This window comes from Sinocyclocheilus anshuiensis, unplaced genomic scaffold, assembly GCF_001515605.1.
Source record: "Sinocyclocheilus anshuiensis isolate Anshui unplaced genomic scaffold, SAMN03320099.WGS_v1.1 scaffold115, whole genome shotgun sequence".
Lineage (NCBI taxonomy): Eukaryota > Metazoa > Chordata > Actinopteri > Cypriniformes > Cyprinidae > Sinocyclocheilus > Sinocyclocheilus anshuiensis.
Window position 1 is genome coordinate 1,674,459 of NW_015548219.1, and position 19,791 is coordinate 1,694,249.

The following is a 19,791-nucleotide window of genomic DNA, read 5'->3' on the forward strand; positions in this document are numbered from 1 at the left end:
CTGGAGCAGATGTAGACAAGAATGACTCCTAAGCGATTGAGGTGTTCTGTTGTTGGATGTAATAATGAACAGCAGTCGTCGTTTACTCCCGACATATGAGCCGCTGAACTCGCAGTGGATTACATTTGTTTCTGAAGGGAATGCGCCCCCAATCTACATAAATGCGTCTATGTTCGCGCGAATCATTCATGATTCAGCCTCATCTACAGAAGAAGTGAGTATAATATTTTGTAATGAATCTTTGCAAATCGCCTTTCCTAATAATGTGCTAATTAGCAAGTTTCACGATGAATGAGGCTAAAGTAAACAGTCCCTCAGAGAGCGGCTCGGAAGAGAGGGGCGGGGTCAGCATAGCTCATTAACATTTAAAGGAAAATGCTACAAAAACGGCTTGATCTGAAAAGAGCTGTTTTTGACAGGGTAAAAAAAGGTGTTTTTTACACTACCATTGAAAATTTTTAACCAAACTGTTACAGACTTTTCATTAAGACCCTAAAGAATCATATCAACTTGTGGAAAATGGGCATCCTATGACCCCTTTAAGACTTCTCTCTATTCCTTACTAAAAGTTTGTCTCAGCAGCTTTGTGAATAGGTTTTAAGAGAAAACTCTTAGCTAAAAACTTTTACTGCTATTTAGGAGAACTCTTAGTGGTAAGATAAAATGTTTTGTGAATACGGGCCCTGTTTCTTTAAATTATTTATGACTCAGGCTTAACAACAGTATAATTTAAGGATTTAAGGCTGAGTCATCTGGCATTAATGTACACTAGCTTGTGTAAACCACAAAATCTAAACAAAATCTGCTAAATCATAACTGTTTTGTTGTTTAAATAATGTCTGCAAAGCCTGTTAAATGACCACTGCATTAAACTAACCTCATATATTGTCAACATGTGTTGACTGACTGTAAACATTCACTGCAGTAAAAAGTGTGACATATGCTTGGAAATGGTTTGTCTTTCAGAATCCGATAACTCAGTTGAACTGAAACAAGTATGAATAGAGTAAGCATACAGAATAAATGAGAACTGCCACAGACAAAACCTACCCTGAAAATATACCTCATTGAGAGGTCAGAGTGACTAACCTCAAACTCTTCACCTTTTCCTGCATGCACACAGCATATGCGCCATGACGTCAGAGGTCAGCTGACTGGTTTGTTTTGCTGGGTAGGACAGACTTCACAGGACGAAGCAACGACACGCAACTGAAATATAGGATTTCGCTTTATTTAAAACAACCTATTAAGATCTGGTCAGAAACAGAAAAGGAAAGAAATTAGGCAAGTTTGCCTAAAGAAAACGGTGTCTAATCGCATTTTAAACATGCCTTCGGAAAAGACATTTAAACAAAGGAGGACATTTGGTAAGTGTATCGAGTTCATATCATCAGAGAAGCGCTTTTCTACTGTATTTCTGATATACATATATGTATTAATTTTACATTTGGAATGGCACGTTTACGTAAGCCTATATTCTGGGAAAGTTTGTGATTGTCGTTTATATTTGTAATGGTGTATACAGCAATACCTAGTAAGTTACCTAAAATACCTGAATATTGTAGTGAAGTGTGTATTAATGTAATACACGCATCGTATTATATTACGACACGAAATTTATGCGATATTGAAAAATAGGTCCTGTTGTTACTCTACAAACAATCTAGTCAAACTGGGTTATAAGGGTGTCGGCCGTGTAGTTCAGACTATATAAACATACAGGCTACAGACTCATGACATAAACAACATAACGAGTTTCTCTTACCTTATTTTCAACATACCAAAACCAGAATCTATGTTGCGATGTCTTTGATTGTTTGTGGGCAGATGTTAGCGAAACACCGCGCTGCAGGATTGGGGGATGGGACTCGTCGTTTAAGGTTATTTGGAAGGACTCGAGTAAACAAACAATGATGCCGAATGAATATTCGTAATATTTCAATAGCGACTGTTCAGATAACATCGACATTTTTATGAAAAAAACAAAAAAAAAGTATTTATGTTACAGTGATCATTGCGTTCTGTTATAGGCCTGTGTAAAGGCGAAGTATCGGCGCTGAGTTATCCTTCTCATAACCGTTACCACTCTTGTTTTCCATCCCTTTTTGGGACTGAAGTGGAAAAATAGCTGATAACATAGTGTGAGACTTAGCCAGACAGCATTTTGGCCTTTGTTTGTAGTCATAACGTACTTATTTTATAATAAGGCCCGTGTGTCTTGATGTGAATAGTTATAAAACAAACGAGATATCAGCCCGTAAATTACCTAATTCATCTTAAGCCAATGTTGTTGTGACAGTCAGCCCAAACAAGCTCATGTTAGTAGCGACGTCTTTCGAAAGTATAATCTTTTTTTAATAAAGAAAAACCAAACTAAACAACTCATTCACGATTTTAAGCAAATTGAACCGAACTGGTTCTGGAGTCGACTGAGTCGGTCGAACACGTTTTATGAACAAACAGAGTTTTAATGAATATCATTTTTACATGAGAAGTGTAAATGATAAGTATATGTAGGTATGACTTTGTTGTTTTTATCATATGTAGTTCCATATAGGTACCGTGAATGCTTTTATTATAACACTTTAAGAAAGGATGAACCAGGTGCTCAAAACGAAACTAAAGAACAAATTTCGCTGAAATTGGTGAGGTTTAGTTGTCAGACACCAAAAGTTACCACAGTTGCTCGATTATTGCACGTTTCATACATCAGCAGCACGTGCTCAGTCAAGTTCATGAAACATCACAAGACCTCATGGTTCCCAGACTGAAGTTTTATCTTGTTCCTTTGTGTCTCTAATTCTTTGGAAACGTAGTTTGTCCTACTATATCAATGCAGTACTGTGTTTTCTACACTTGTCGTTTTATTGTTTTATGGTATTCTGTAGATACTGTCATATGCTGAGTCATGTCTTTTGTTCAAAATCTAGTTAGCTTGGTACACAAAGGCCTGCCTTGTTTCTTTTTCATTTCTGTTCATTAAATCGTTAAGAGAAAATTATGTGGAACAAATGCTTACACAACAAAGAAATAAACTAATATTCCAAGCAATTTAACTGGGAAGAACAGACAAACACTGGAGCCATTGTTGAGTGTTTTCTTAAAGCGACAGTTGACCGAAAATGAATATTTAGTAATTATTTATGCACCCTTAAACATACTCAATTTCATTTTGAACAGAACCTTCTTAGTTTCGGTGCCCTTTCTTGTTCGGTTGAAACTGAACCACAGGATAGGACTAACACGTTTAACGTGGACCTGTTAAACACAATTAAACTTGGTCCTTTGGAGAATTGATTGATACTTGAGACCCAAACCCATATCCAGCTCAGTAAAATGTCTGTGGTTTAATGCATCCTGTATTGTGATCTGCTGTATCTAATATCTGCTCGTACTTCCTCTCCACAGAGCAGCGGGTGGAGGATGTACGGCTGATCCGGGAACAGCATCCAAGCAAGATCCCAGTAAGCAGATTATATTTGTGTCTGTGGAGCTAGAGATGAAGATTAAAATTGATAACCAATTAACATCGCTTGCACACTTAGTATGCAAGTGTTGTAACGTTTTTACCAGTATAGACCTTTATAATAAAATATTGTCATTAGAATATGGTTATATTTGCCCTGTTTGAGGATGTTACATAGTATTGCATATTTGCATTTGATCCATTCATCATCACAAAACACTAAAGCAGGGGTGCCCAAACTCGGTCCTGGAGGGCCGATGTCCAGCAGAGTTTAGCTCCAACTTGCCTCAACATACCTGCCGGATAGTTCACTCACTCTAAAATGAAATTGTCATCATTTTCTCACCCTCATGTTGTTTCAAACCTCTATGACTTATGTGACTTCTGTGGATCAAATTAAAACAGATATTTTCTCAAATGTCTCACTATTTTAGTTCAAACAATGATCATTAATGGGGTCCAAAACAACTTGGACCCCAGTGACCTTTGTTGTATTGATGAAAAAACAAAAAAGACATTTGTTAAAATATGTTCTTTGTTCCACAGAAAAAAATAAAGTTTGGAGCAACATGAGGGTAAGTTAAATAATGATAGAATTTCCATTTTTTTGTTGAAAAAAAAAGTGTTTAAAACATGCTCAGCTGTGTGTATTGAGCATAATAGGTTAATCTTATGGATAATCTCAAAAGGAAGCTTGTCAATAGACCTAGTAAAACAGATAGCATATGAATGTCTGCGTTTGCATGTATGTATAGGGCCTTTATCAGCCTCTTAAAGACCAGTCAGTGGTATTGTAGCCAGGTGTCACCTCTATTGATAATGCCTCAGGGTTACCAGTCTCAATTGTTATTCAAGCTAACCAGGATAAAGTGGTCAACTTACCATCTGCTGAATAGACACAAACCACCACCCAGAGCAACTCCTTTGAATGGGAACGTTTGGACAGACTTGATTTAAGACTGAATTATTTTGTTTTAAATTATTCTAAAACTTAAATTAAATGTTTTTAGATTGATGCGTTGGACCACAAAGTGGTGGAAGAAAAATATAGTAAATATAATTTTAAAAAAAATACTGTCATTAAAAAATACATACCCCATTGTTTACAAATTTGGGGGCAATTTTATTTTTTTGTATTTTTTTTATTATTATTTAAAAATGACAGAAAACACATTTATTAAAAAAGATTTATGTTTCAAATAAATGCTGTTCTTTTGAACTTTCTATTTAAACACTCTAGAATAAATGTCTATCATTGTTTCCACAAATATATAAATTATCATGATTTCTGAAGAATCATGTTAACACTGAGGACTGGAGTAATTATGCTGAAAATTCAGCTTTATCATAACAATAAATTACTTTTTAAAATGTGTTATAATAGAAAATTGTCATTTTAAATTTTGATAATATTACTGTTTTACTGTATTTGTGATCAAATAAATTCAACCTTGGTTAGCATAAGCGACGTCTTTAAAAACGTACTGACCCCAAATGTTTAAACAGTAGAGCACATACATACGATGTACACTAAAATAAATATGCATATATACTAATGTTTAGCTTGTTGGTTTTGTTTCAGGTCATCATTGAGAGATACAAGGGAGAAAAGCAACTGCCAATTCTTGACAAAACTAAGTTTTTAGTTCCCGACCACGTAAACATGAGCGAACTTATTAAGATCATCAGGTAACACCAAACAAATGTCTTTTACCTCTTGCCTTTCATTATAATTTCTCTTTATCATTACTATTTCTGAATAAAAAACTTCGCTAATGCATCTCTGGTTCATGTGCATTTCCAAAAGGAGACGCCTCCAGCTCAACTCCAATCAGGCTTTCTTCCTACTTGTCAACGGTCACAGCATGGTATCTGTGTCCACCGCCATTTCTGAGGTCTACGAACGCGAGAGAGACGAGGACGGCTTCCTGTACATGGTCTACGCCTCCCAGGAGACATTTGGAACTGTGTGTCCTCAGTAAAAAAAATGGCAAACCGATTGGCTTTCACTCTCGGACAATGATACAACCTACCCTGAACTCTTGTGACCTCTCCCTTGCAAATATCCCTATCCCATTTCCCATCCCCATCCAAACAGGAACCAACTGAACTTTTAGTCATTTGGCTCACCAATCCCAGCCATTATCCAAAGCTAAATCCTAACTTCCCACATCTCAGCCCTTTAACCTCAGCTCCCTCTAAATAATTTGAGTTTTAATGATGGAACAGGAGTCGACTGTGTTTAGGTTGTAGGACAGGTTATGGTCAGCTGGACTAATAATCCGGATTTATTCAACATTAAGCTTGAACGAAAGACTTCTGGGTGTAGAGATGGAATCATCTCAATTTCTTGGCGGTTGAATTTCCGAAATGGCATTTAGTGTACCGTTAGGCGGCCAAATAGAGGTTATCCGTCAGGTTCATTCTGGTGACCTTTAACCCCTCCCGTTGTTCATCGAATCTCTGTATTTGTTGAGTTCGACAGCCTTTCCTTACCTGTAGGTGTCAAACTGTGTTTTCCGCTGTTCCATTTTCCTGTTAGAAGCAATTCAGTCTTTTCACCTCCCCCTCGAGGTTTTTGCTAATTGGGTCATGAGCGTTGAGGGTCTTGGATTTCACAACTCGGTGGGTAAGTCAAGGTTCGAAACGACGTCCTACTTGCCTTGTTGACATTTGAAGTATGATCCAGTGGGACATACCTGAGGAAATAAATAGCAAGCAATTTATAATACAAGAAATTCTGCTTTGATTGTAGTGTGAAGCTTTAAAAGGAAGGAAAATGTAATTATATTCAATGGTACATTGAGCGAATGAATGTGGCTTTAGCGATTGTGGCCCAAGGTAGAGAGGGCAGCTCAATCACGGACACGAGTGCTGCCCGAACATCCTTGCTCTTTTATGTGCATGCTTTTAGACTTTTCAATTTCATTAGAGGATTATTTACACCTTTATAAATACATAACCGTGAGCTGTTGTATTCTTTCCATCTGTATGTCTTACAGTAAACTGTACAGATAAGCTTAGTTGCCTTTTCTCCTGAGCATTTAATTGCTGTTTGTCTTGCTCTTATTTAAAGAGATGTTATTTTTTTGTTGTTTCGTTCTTGTAAAAATCAATTCATATGTGCTACTATTGTGCAATTTACAAAAGTGACTGTTTGTTTGAATGAGAGTTTAACTTTAAAGAATTATCAACCCATTATCGAACTAAGCTCATTTATGCATTTTCATTTATGTATATGCAATATCACACTTCTATTTCTGTTGACATTTTAAAAAATAAAAGAGAAATATGCATCCTGTCTGGCATTTTCTTTGATACTTTTTTCTTAAAAACGTCAAGCTTCTGTTGACCACTACCAAACAATTCTCAAAAACATTTTTAATTCATTTTTTAAAAAGTGTCAAAGTGATACATTATACAAAAATTCAGCAATCAAACTTCATTCAACATTCACCTCAGAATACAAAATGGCTGCGGCAACATTGTCGTTTTAGACCAAAAGCTTTCCTGCGATAATACTAGACATAATACATACAGCACGTAGTAAATCAGGCGACATGCATAACCAGCGACGCAAGATCTTTGTAATTTATAAACAGAAATATCACCATTTGCTTTGAAACATCAAAAGTGTTTGGCAATGACAACGGAATGGCATCTATTGGCTAAATGCGCCTAATGGTGAAAGTCTGACCTTTTTCAACACTTTGGAAAATTTTTAGGCTAATGTAATTGAGAAACAACATGGAAAACCCCACTTTTTGACCTTTGTAGTGTGCCATAATGAAAACGGTTTCCTCTTGTGTTCAGTTCTCAGTTCAAAAACTAAAATTCAGAAGTCTGAACAGTTTTTTGTACAGTTTCATGAATGCTAGTGAATTAAAAAAGCTTTAGCAGTCCCAAGTGCATTGACTGTATAAACATTTTATCTGAGCGCCACTTGACGTGGCACCTCTATGACAAAGAGAATGTAATAAAAAAATATAATTCGAAAGTAGCAAACGTTTTCAAAAACCCGGATATGAACAAATACGCCATGATTACAACAAACAGGAAGAACACATGATGATTAAGAAGACTTCCTGTAGTCAAAAAGCTAAAAAATGAGATTGAAAACGACTTTTTCGCTTTCACAATTGTCAGTTTCTCCTTCCTTTCTGAACATCCAGAAAAAAAACATTGCCAGTATCTTATTCACAAAGGATGACTTATAGTCGCACCATGAACAAAAAGAGGTGGCCATCATTGCACATTATTTGGCAAGCAAAATGCTTCCAAGAATGACATGTGCAGCATGATCTGATACACTACTGGCTGCTCCACAGTGCTCAAGCGAGTCTCAAGTGAGACGAACAGCGTGAAGAACACAAAAAGAGTGAATTCTTCTTTGAACTTCCCTTTACTAAGATCCACCGTGAAGTGATTCTTTGGCACAAGGCTTTAATTGGAAGCCATATCTGATGGAACTCCATCACTCGATCCTCCTGTAAAGAGAAACTGAAATTCCTTTGCTCAGCGGAGTCTCACATCAAGTGTCTTTACACACTGAGGAAGGTGCAGGTCCAGACCAGTTCATTCACACCATTTATTCCCCTGAGTCCTGGCTGTCTGACTGCGGGGAATATTTCAGACGAAAAGTCCCTGCAAAAACAAAACAATTGCTTGTTTGAAAATGCAAAAAATAACTCCGGTTTTACATTTTTTGAAGAAAGGTTAACCGAACTTTTATTTTGATGGGTTGCTGTGAAAACCTTTATGACGATAGGTTTACTCAAACGAAATGGTAAAATGCTCATGAAGTGACTCTCAGAGCAGTTCTAGCGTTCATGTTTATGTGTTTATGTACTCATTAAGGAGGCAGAGGCTGAAAACATTGCGAGTGTCACGCGTGCTTCAGTATGTGTGTAGTAAACGAAACCGCGCGTCTGTGCCATTCATTCACACAGAGACACATATTTAAATAGTCTTTTTGCGGCTTAATATTCACAGATACTGGTCCATATCGCGCTTTGATTTAAGTGTACTGACCTTTCGATTTATTTACTCAAAATGTAGCAAATTCCGTGACATTCCGCGTTATACAGTAAATTCCATTTTTGTGATCAGATTTCGCGATTCCATCTGCATTTTCCGCATCCCAGAAATCATAGGGCCCTAAAAAAGTATTCTGGGTGGATTCTAATTTGCTCTTAGGATGTTCTGGGTGGTTGCTAGAGTATTGCTATGTGGTTGCTCAGGTGTAATGAGTTTGCAAGCACTACTTATAAACAGTGCTGTTACCTTGTTGTGCAGAGTCCATTGCTGGCTGCTTGCAGTCTTGTGCTCGATGCCCACTCAGCCCACAGTTATAGCAGGACACATTCCCTGTTTTCTTATGCCCAGAACTTCCGTTTCCCATCGTTCCATGGGGCTGGTACACACCACCCCCTCCCCCTAGAAAACCCTGCACTGGTGGAAGCACAAGGTTTTGTTGTGAGTCATGTGATAGACTGCTGTTGTAAATAGGCGGGGCCACCAGGGGGTAGGAAAAGGGGGAGGCGGTACCACTTCCTGTAAGGAGGGGGCTGAAATGAAGCAAAGGCCCTAACGTGAATAATGACGTTCCTGAAAACGGATGTGGAAAATATCCGGCGTAGCTAACTGGAAGTGCTCCGTACGAGCCACAGTTGCCGCTACAACCACAAGAGCTACAAACGCACAATGAGGAACTGGAGTTAGCGCTGTTTGCTTGCACTGAGGCGTAGCCGCTATTCTCTGTGGATGCTGGGCTAGAACTGGGCGTGACTGTGGGCGTACTGTTAACACAGTATGTGTTCCCGGGTACTGCCGCCATGGGAACGTTGCTGGCTGTTGCTATTGGAACTCCACTGACAGGTGAGAAGGTGGGTCTGGTGGAGGAACTCGATGAGGGGCAGGAGGACGGGGTGGAGAGAGGGTACGACCCTGTGCGTGGAACAGAAAACGACACTTGTAAATGTAAGGGTGGGTGGGAAACATGATGGAGGGTGTTAGACGTGGAGGTGAGAGCAGTGCTGGTCTCCACCATGAGACCTGGAGGGGAGCGAAGCACTGTGAGGGGCCCACGGGGGCCTGACACATCCTGGTGCCTCGGAGAACCATCAAGATTCAACCCAGGGAAGATGTTCTCAAGCCGTACACCCACGGTGACCCCAGACCCCATCGGTTTGGGACGTTCTTCTGAACAGAGAGGGGGTGGACGAGGTTTGCGGGGAGAGTTGAGAACGTGGCCTGGGGAGGGGAGGGGCAAGGATGGTGGGGGCAAACTCAAGTTTGCGGGGAGAGTTGATAACGCGACCTGGGGAGAGGAGGGGCAAGGATGGAGGGGGCAAATTCATTTGGGAGGGACAGAGGGAGGGATCGTTCTGGACTGGGAGGACTTGGGCACACAGTATACTATACATACAATTACAGTAAACAATCCAATATCCATTATAAAAATATTAATGGAAAAAATCCGTCAGTTCTTACGTCTGTGAAGGTCTTTGACCCGATCAAAAGAAGTGTCACGTGATAAAGGGGTCATTGGACTGGAAGGAGCACTGGAATAGCCTGAGGAGGAACTGCTGTCCCGTGGAATGGGCAACAAGCTGTTCTCGACGTCTACCCGTAACTCTTAACATACACACAAAAAAACAGATCATAATCTCTTGCATTCATACAACTATATAAACTTTTGGATACTTTAATTTAAATGCTAATAACGTAAACATATCAATTAGTATTATTTTTTAGACATGTGTACAGTACCACTTCCAGTGTGTGCGTGTGTCAGGGGTCCAATATGACTGGAAGGGGTCACTCTGGCAACCCCACTACAGGAAACAGGAAACTGAGACACCACGTATCTCTTCTCCAGCTTCTCTCTGACAAGAAAACAAAAAAATATAATTTATTACTTTTTTATGTACCATTTGATGATAAACAATGACTGGACCATGAACGTCAAAGACTTATTTTGTAGAACATCATTTTCCAGCAATGACACCTAGATGGCGCTGTGTACAAAAACATCCCCGCACTTACTGCATGTGCATAATTCTACCAGTGCATTAATTTGAAGCTGATCATCTGTGTAGACTTTTTAGAAACAAAAGAAAGAATGTGAAAAACAATATTTTTAAAATATAGCCGATAGGTATAATTAGGAGGAAGTCGTGGCCTAATGGTTAGAGAGTCGGACTCGTAACCCAAAGGTTGTGGGTTTGAGTCTCGTACCGGCAGGGATTGTAGGTGGGGGGAGTGAATGTACAGCGCTCTCTCCCACCTTCAATACCACAACTGAGGTGCCCTTGAGCAAGGCACCGAACCCCCAACTGCTCCCCGGGCGCCGCAGCAAAAAATGGCTGCCCACTGCTCTGGGTGTGTGTTCACGGTGTGTGTGTGTGCACTTTGGATGGGATAAATGCAGAACACTAATTCCGAGTATGGGTCACCATACTTGGCCACATGTCACTTCACTTCACTTAGGCTGGTTCAAGTTCAAATGGGGCCTTTCAGTTCAGAAACTTTACAAAGTGGAGTAGAAATAAACATTATTTACGGTTTAGCTAGTGTCAGTGAGAACCACGAGACCTGTGAACCAGTATAACATTTATTGTTGTTTTCAGGCATGGAAAACCTCCCGAGGATTAGTTCCTGTTATCTGTTAAGATATCTTAGCTCCCACCACAGCTCTACCTGAGCAACGGAAACTTGCTGATGTGAGAAATGGAAAAAGAATTAGCATGATGTGTTTTCACTAAGGAATAGTTACTTGCTCCACTTCCATACTGATCTCAAACTCTCGATGCCAAACTCTTATCTGAAGGAAGTGATCTGCCCTGGAATTGTGGAAACTGACAATTTACCAACATTTAAATAATTGTTCAAATGCAACAAATATGGGTTACAGAAATAGTTTGCCCAAGAACTGTCAAAATTTTCATTATTTCCTCACTTACATGCTGTCCCAAAACCATATGCTATTGTGTTTTCTAACCAGGAAAAAACGAATGTTAAATTAATCTACATTAAATGAGCTCTACATACAATACTGTTCAAAAGTTTGGGGTCTGAATGATTTTTAAAATGTTTTTGAAGTCTCTTTTCTCACCAAGGCTGCACTTAATTGATCAAAAATGCAATAAAAACAGTAATATTGCATATTTATTATTACAACTTAAAAAAATGTTTTCTATTCAAATATATTTTACAATGTAATTTTTTTCCTGTGATGCAGTCACATGATCCTTCAAAAAAATCATTCTAATATGCTGATTTGCTGCTCAAGAAACATTTATTATTATTATTATCAATGTTGAAAACAGTCGTGCTGCTTAATATTTGTGTGGAAACTGGTACAAATTATATATTTACTTATATTTTTAAGAATTTTCTGATGAATAGGAAGTTAATTTAATGTGTCCTTGTTGAACAAAAGTATTCATTACTTTCAGGGGGAAAAAAATGAGAAAAAACTAAATCCAGTGTGATTCACTAAATAGTCTTATTCGCAATGATTGACGCTAAATGAGTTAACCAGTGTCACTGTTATTCTTTATAGCACAAAGACATTTCCTGTCTATGCAAATTAGGTTAATTTTAGATTGTACCTATTCACACTCTTTTACCTGGCATATTTAACGTTGCGCTATTTATACCCATGGAAAACAGACGATAAGCTGAATTTTATTCAAAAGAGACATTTGAGTACATTTTCCATTTATCATGGCAGAAGTAATTGCGTTTAAACAACCCCTCAATGTTTCTAAGGTTGTTTATGGCATGACGCACGCTGATCAAATATATCGGTGTCATAATTGAAGCACAAATCACACTCACTTCTGAAGCTCCAGCTGAGTCTTTAGTTTCTTCTTGGCCCCCTGAGTGAGGTCGTACTTGTTGAGATCCTCTTCTGTTAGAGCGAGGAACTGAGAAAGTGAATAAGGAGATCATAATTTAGATAAGCTGTAGTGGGAGAGATATGTCAGGAAGGAAATATGTATTTCTTGGCTGCAATATCCGAAATCTGCTCCCTAAACATCTCTTCCAATAAATGTAATCTCTTATCTTAGAGACGACTCTCGTACCAAGGGAAAGAGCCACTTGAAGTCACGTACCTCCTCCATGGTTAGCTGTTTGAAGACAGGGTAGTATTTATGCAACCGTAGTTTACGAAGCCAGTCCAGGATGCCATTCTGCTCCGGGCAGGGCTGCTGGGACTGGGCCTGGGGTTGGGGTGCGGGGTTTACGAGGTGCGTCTGTGGTGGGCTGGACTCCCCCATGGGTACGGCAGTGCCGGGGAGGATAGCCACCGCTGTCTGGGAAGGGAGAGGGGGCAGGTGGGCAGAGGAGCTCTGCGGGAGGGGCGCATGGACACTTAGGACAGGCTGGATGCTGGCAACACCACAAATGGGCCTGGGACAGAGTGAGAGCAGGTTTATGGATGGGGAGAAGAGAGATGTGAGAGTGCTTGTGGTGAAGGGTTGTTAACCTCACCTGCTCGCTCCCCTATACTGAAGCAGACAGCCCAGATCTGCAAAACATGGAAGTGACATGGAAGTGTGATTCAGAAATATAGCTTGATTTGACATGAAATGATCCAACTGAATCGGTGAATACTGCAGAAACAAGTCACATTTTAAATGAAAATGTAACCAAATTTAGGTTATTCAATAATCATTATTAAATCATTCAAATGTAATTTGTTTAAACAAAATAACATCTGATAAGGACCATTATGATTTTTTTTTCAATTCTTTAAATTGAAAGTATATTTTAATTAAATATAAAATTTATTTAAAATTATTTTATTGAAAAAATATATATAAATATAATTTGTATAAACAAAATGATGACTATTTTTATTATTATTATTATTATTATTACCATATACCATAATGCATTCAGATGTTTTTGCATTGTTTCACAGTTTCACAGCAAAAGATGTCATTGGCTTTATTTTATTTAGGCAAAATATTATTTCTTATTTCTCCCTTTGATTTTGAAGTGGAGTATGAAGCTGGGCATATTTTTGACAGATTTCATGAACTTCAAATAAATCTTGGTCTGATATTTTCAAATCAGAGGACAGACTCTTTTATTTTCCCCTCTTACCATGACTTATCTCATCCTCACTTACACTTACAGTTTTTCCCCCATGAGCCCAATTCAAGAGCAAGGCTATAAAACCGACTTTTCGAAGCTATAAAAGCAGGTTCAGTTCCAGCTCTGCTCCAGACGGACCACTTGCACTGATGTTATTCCAACTACAGTCTATTGAGTTGTTAACAACTGTAATATTAATAATAATAGTGTCTAGAATAATTAGTTTGTTTATTGCAGAGCCCACTCTTATTGTACTTGATAGCGAAAAATTACATGTTGACTGAAAAATACAATCTACAACACAAATGATCAAGCAATAAGAATTTTGCACTTCTTTCTATCCAAGGGGGTTTCCGTCCCTTCCCCCACCACTAAAAAACTAAAAATAACATCACAGACACACATCTAGGTTCTAGTGGCCTTTCGTCCTATTAATAGTTTCCCAAGATGAGGTCACTTCTGAAGCCTCCCAGCACAAGCAGGTCAAATCAAATCCCCACTGTGCTGAAACAAACTCCCCATTTCCCCAAGAGATGGTGTGGTCCAGAAACAAACCTGTATGGTGACGCGTGAGGGATGAACCATTGCGAGGCAGGAATAAGGGGCTTACTTGTGCTAGTAGGGAGCTGAGGTGCAGGCGAAGTGCTGAAGAAGAAACGGACTTTGTCATGTTTAAGAACTTGAGGCGGAAGAGAGGTCAAGCATCTGTGGAGAAGAGTAAAAATTCACAAATTTTAAAATGTATTTTTTCCCTCCATTTCCATGCACCAATAATATATATATATATATATATATATATACAAATTTCAATATGCATTAAAAATGCCACTCTGCATTTTTGCAACTGAATTTTAAATGTAAATTGTAAATGTTCAGTTTATAACCCAGCCCTAGTAAAAACATAATATAATTGAGAACTTGTTCTCTGTTTTTTGCATTTCATGTTAGGATTCAGAAGTACCGAGGATCTAGTTCATGAGTGGAATCAAGTCCAGGCATTTGGGGCAGAAGTTTCTCTAGACATTCATCGGGAAAAAGCTGAGATAGCTGAAGAGAGAGACAACAGAGACACAATCACACAGTTTCATGACGTTACAACTTGTCAGCACTCATCAGTGAACACATTCACTGGTTTTCAACTTCACAGCACTGATTATTCAACACAGTCAAAGCCATTTTGACTACACAACCTTCCAGTCCAGTTGTGGGTGAGAAATTGAGATGAATGGAAATGTTAAAGTATAAAGTATAAAGGGATAGTTCACCCAAAAATGAAAATTCTGTTATTAATTACTCACAAGATATTTTTGATTAAATCTGAGCGCTTTCTGACCCTGCATAGACAGCAACACAACTGATATGTTCAAGGCACAGAAAGGTAGTAAGGACTTCGTTAATGTCAAGACATCATTCTTTTTGTTTTCTTTGTGCACAAACAGTATTCTAGTAGCTTCATAACACTAAGATTGAACCACTGATGTCACATGGACTATTTTAATAATGTCCTTACTACCTTTCTGGGCCTTGAATGTGTCAGTTGTGTTGCTGTCTATGGAGGGTCAGAAAGCTCTCGGATTTCATCAAAAATATCTAAATTTGTGTTCCGAAGATGAACAAACGTCATGAAGGTGAGTAAAAAATTACAGAATTTCCATTTTTGGGTGAACCAACCCCTTTAACAATTATTAGAAACCACTTTAGTAGTTTACTTTTAAGACTTTTCATCTTTACACACTAGCTCAACATTTCTCACATCCATGAAACACAACACAAATGACTGTCACTCACCTGGGAGATAAACTCCACCACTTCATGAGGGGTTTTGCTGACAGTCGACAAAGTGGAGTCGGACCACAAGGCCTTCGACCAAGAGAAAAGTATGACAAACATATAACATGCCAAGTACATTACACATTTTGGCTACAATTGTTCTGTAAAAATATGACAACTACAGAAAATACCTAATTTTCATGGATATATAATATAGAGCAGCACATAGAGATACAATATACAGGAGATTTTGTTCAAATTTTCTGATTTTCAGAGTCTCGAAACTCACCTCCAAGACATATTCTGTTGGTTTGTCTGATTTGGGTGTAACTCCCCTTAGTTCAATTCTTTCAATGTACACTTCAAAAAGACAAGCAAAAAACACCATGAGTATAAAGATTCACATCTGTTAAATTTTTACTTACTATTTATCAAAGAATCCTGAAAAACCGTACCACGGTTTCCACAAACATATTAATCAGCACAACTGTTTTCAACATTGATAATATTAAGAAATATTTCTTGAGTACAAAATCAACACAACAATGTTTAATACTGAGTATCAACCTCTCTGAAACTGGGCCTGAAATACTCTGAAAGTACTCTGTAAGCAGAAAGTTTATTGTTTATGAAATCATATCCACAATATTTCCTCTAAATTATTGGATTGTTTCACTTTTGCATTGCACACAACAAAACTTGCATTGACCATAGTTGCATTTACCCCAAATAACTGAATGAGTTACGTTCACTCCCCAAGTCTTGAATAAGAATTAGACACATACTTTCCAAATTGTATTATGGTAGTATTATCACAGACTGTTTGGTTTCTATTAGAGGAGAGGAGTATGTGAGAAAATCCTCCAGAACTTAATAACCTCTCAGGTGCTTTCTGGCAGGTTAGAACTCGTTTGAGCATATTTAGCTAAAAAGGAAAAACCTGAGAGGTGAGAATTTGAGCCTCCAGGCAGTTTATTTCACAACACATTTTGATGGCAAACCAGCGTCTTAACTGCTTTAAGATGAAGTTCTAAAGTAAAAAAAGTGAAAATAAGGAGGAACAGAAGACAACATATGTATTGTGTTATAACTTTTTAATTTTACATTTTTTATTTTTGTTATATATTTCTGTTCAAAAGTTTGGGGTCAGTAAGATTTCTTTAAAGAAATTAATACTTTTATTCATTGATCGAAAGTGACAATAAAAACATTTGTAGTCTTACAAAATATATATATTTTTTTAAACTGTTCTTTTGAACTTTCTAACCATCAAAGTAACCTGGAAAAAATTATCACTGTTTCACTGCAGCACAATTGTTTTTAACATTGACAATTAAAAAAAAAAAAGTTTCTTGAGTTCCAAATGAGCATGAGAATGATTTCTGAAGGATCATGTGACACTGAAGACTAGAGTAATGGCTGCTGAAAATTCAGCTTTGCATCACAGGAATAAATTACATCTTAAAACATATTTAAATAGGAAACAGTTCTTTTAAATTGTATATAATTTAATAATTTTTCAGAATATTTCTGTTTTTTACTGTATTTTTAAATCAAAGAAAAGTTGCCTTGGTGAGCATAAGAGACTTCTTTTAAAAACATTTTTTTTAATCTTACCAACCCCAAACTTTTGAACAGTAGTGTATGTGACTTTCATATAAGTGTGCCTCAAGTGTCCAGCTGAAGTGTGTTCATTTGCACACACGCGCACACACACATACACACGAGTGAGCAGGAATGCATCCGGAGTCTGCTCAGCGTAAACATGGGCGAGCGTGTTAAATATACCCTGCAGAGTCAGCACTTCCTGTAGTGTGTGTGGAGAGAGAGAGAAGGCTGAATGGAATTCTGTTGAGTTCAATGCCGCAAAAGATCTAAGAGCAATAGATTGCCTCCAATTCTTTCAATCATTGACATAAATATTCCAGCCATTTTTTTAAAAACAGATGCTAAGATCGAGCAAACTACTAACACCAAAAAATGGTCTAGAAAAAATAGTAAGTCATACAGTTTAGGAGTGACTTGAAGGTTAATAAATGATTGCAGAATTTTCGTTTTCTTTTTTAACGGTGCACAGACACACTCTTTGACAGTCTCATCTCTTTCTTCATCTCCAGCAGGCAAGTGTGAGCTCATTTGGAATGTTCCAGAGAGGAGGAGGCCTTTCCCTTCAGCAAAGAGAGATGCCTGCCTGCTCCTCCCAAACCACCCGCCAAACCCCTCATTACACTGTGTGTTTTTATATGTGTGTGTGTGTGTGCGCCACAGAGTGAAAGTCAACCACAAACCCAGAGAGAGGTCACTGCCAGAGGAGGAAGAGATTTGTGAAGTGGTTTGAGTTGACAGTCACAGTGCAGACAGACAAAGACAAACGGGATGAGATGCAAAGCATCTTTCATCTGAAACAAAAAATTATTTAAAGAGCATTTGCTCATCTGCAATATGTCACTAAAACTTTCCCTGTCTGATGTTACAACTCAGATCTGTAATATTCAGACATTTCTGAGATGTTTCTAATTAAGATTGCATGTAATCTATTATCTTCTTATAATAGAATGTGATGCTTTCTGTGATGTGTTTGTATCTAGAAATGTTATTTTAGAGCATTTGCTTATTTTTCATTGCTCTAAAATGTTTAGCCACATTAGTTCTGCTTTAGGCTATGCATTTCTACACTGTTGTTGTAACAATGCAGAATAAAAAAAAATTAAAAATTCATTAAACACAAAGAGCCCACATGAAACAACACATGAAAATTCTGTTTTAACACATTGTTGCATTATTGTTATATTTTATTTTATTTTTAAAGACATTATTCTTATTAATAACACATATATAAAGATGTTTTTATATAGCAATAATAATAATAAAAAATAGTTAATGATTAATCTAGAATTATTATCACTATATAACTATTATAAAAATACTAGGGGTGTAACGGTTCACAAAATTCACGGTTCAGTTCGATACAACGCAGTGGTGTCACGGTTCGGTTCGGTACGGGGGTAATTGGTTACGTCGCAATGTTGGAAATATTTCTGTTTTAAACCATGAAGGTGAGCCAATGGATATCACACACAAACAACGTGCAAACTTTAAGCAAGAGTTATGCCTGTAAACGTCTTAATCTCAGTCAATTCACTATGCAGAAAGTGAAAGTAAAAACAGAGTAATGACGGAGCTTTCGGCATCTGACGGCGCATATTCTCTCAGAGACGACGAGAGACGAATCTACTTCAACATATGCTGATAACGGTATATATATAGCTAACTGTTTTTATTTATTCCCTTAATATTTCTAATATTACATAGTGAGAAAAAAAGAGAAGAAACATATTTTGTGTAAAACAGGTTGTTTTTGAAGGTCGGTGCTTGAAATAAAAGCTTTTTATTTCATTGATTTTTATTGATGTCTGAAGCGTTAATATTTTAATCATAGGCCTATTGTATAGACCTGTTTTAAAATACCTTTTTTTAAAACATTTTAACTGAGGAGGAAATATATAGCCTAATGTTTTGTTATCCTCGCAGCACGTCAGTTATCTGGTAATTATTGCGGGGCAAATTAATTGTAATTTTAATTTAATAATAAAAGTAACTTCATAATAATAACAATAGGCCTAATAAAAATAAGAATGTAACAGGCCTACATTAATTGGAAATGCCAGATATCTTAATATTGCCAACAATTGATGTTTTTGACAATATCTCTAGCTATCGTCGATACAAGATCATTAGTGGTGCAACGGATTACAAAACTCATGGTTCGGATCATATTAAGGATTTTGAGTCATGGATCTGATCATTGATCATTATAACTTTGTGTTTATGTGAAAGAGGAATCGATTCGCTGTTCACGCAGTGTCTCTCTCTCTGTGTGTGCTTCAGGTGTGTGCGGCAGCGGCTGAGCGCACAGAAAACAGCACGCAAGTTAAAATAGCTTGAATGTGTAAACTGGCAAGACAAAACATGTGCAAATGATAAACTTTAACTTTATGATGGTTAAACTTAACAGTTAATCCGCGAATCACATGCGTGCCGAACCGTACAGCCTGATCCGCACGGATCACGGATCATCTACGATCCGTTGCACCCCTAGTAGAAAGGGACCTGATATTCAATAAGCCAAGCTTTATCATTTGTTTATCCGTATTACATCTGTTTTTAATTTGTTGAACATCAATTAAATTGTTACTCTTAAATTGGTTTGACGTTTTTTTGTATTTTCTAGTTTGGGGAACAGACACAGGGCCTCATTTATAAAATGTGCGTACGCACAGATTTGATCTTAGAGTGTGCGTACACTAAAATCCACGGCAACGTTCATATTTATAAAAACAGTCTTTGACATGGAAAAGTACTTACTGCAACGTCAGGGTCTGAGCAGGCGTACGCACTTTTCCTTGTGGCAAAGTCGGAGTACTGCAGCTATTTGAACATCTAAG

General features: G+C 37.7%; 2 protein-coding genes and 1 long non-coding RNA gene across 4 annotated transcripts in view; 1 reads left to right on the forward strand and 2 right to left on the reverse strand.

Annotated features, from left to right (window-relative positions):
• The window catches only part of LOC107654147 (uncharacterized), a 33,790-nt gene extending 31,706 nt beyond the window's left edge, over nucleotides 1–2,084 (reverse strand). Inside the window, exon 1 of one of the 2 annotated variants that reach the window (XR_001630309.1) lies at nucleotides 1,766–2,084. This is a non-coding gene — a long non-coding RNA (uncharacterized LOC107654147). Of the gene's footprint in view, nucleotides 1–1,089; nucleotides 1,146–1,765 lie in introns of those variants that run through there. The other variant, XR_001630308.1, reaches the window with a different exon arrangement.
• Nucleotides 1,159–6,661, forward strand: LOC107654145 (microtubule-associated proteins 1A/1B light chain 3B-like). The gene is made up of 4 exons (XM_016441091.1): nucleotides 1,159–1,367; nucleotides 3,409–3,464; nucleotides 5,049–5,155; nucleotides 5,274–6,661. The coding sequence occupies exons 1-4, from the start codon at nucleotides 1,328–1,330 to the stop codon at nucleotides 5,446–5,448; spliced, it is 378 nt and encodes a 125-aa protein (XP_016296577.1). The 5' UTR covers nucleotides 1,159–1,327; the 3' UTR covers nucleotides 5,449–6,661.
• A 215-nt stretch (nucleotides 6,662–6,876) lies between these two features.
• Nucleotides 6,877–19,791, reverse strand: part of LOC107654148 (zinc finger CCHC domain-containing protein 14-like) — a 31,678-nt gene continuing 18,763 nt past the window's right edge. The window contains 12 exon segments of the mRNA XM_016441093.1: nucleotides 6,877–8,110; nucleotides 8,750–9,718; nucleotides 9,786–9,898; nucleotides 9,931–10,102; nucleotides 10,238–10,353; nucleotides 12,311–12,399; nucleotides 12,589–12,886; nucleotides 12,968–13,004; nucleotides 14,187–14,281; nucleotides 14,538–14,623; nucleotides 15,365–15,436; nucleotides 15,636–15,706. Of these exon segments, the coding sequence (XP_016296579.1) occupies nucleotides 8,055–8,110; nucleotides 8,750–9,718; nucleotides 9,786–9,898; nucleotides 9,931–10,102; nucleotides 10,238–10,353; nucleotides 12,311–12,399; nucleotides 12,589–12,886; nucleotides 12,968–13,004; nucleotides 14,187–14,281; nucleotides 14,538–14,623; nucleotides 15,365–15,436; nucleotides 15,636–15,706 (2,174 nt within the window). The 3' untranslated portion in view covers nucleotides 6,877–8,054.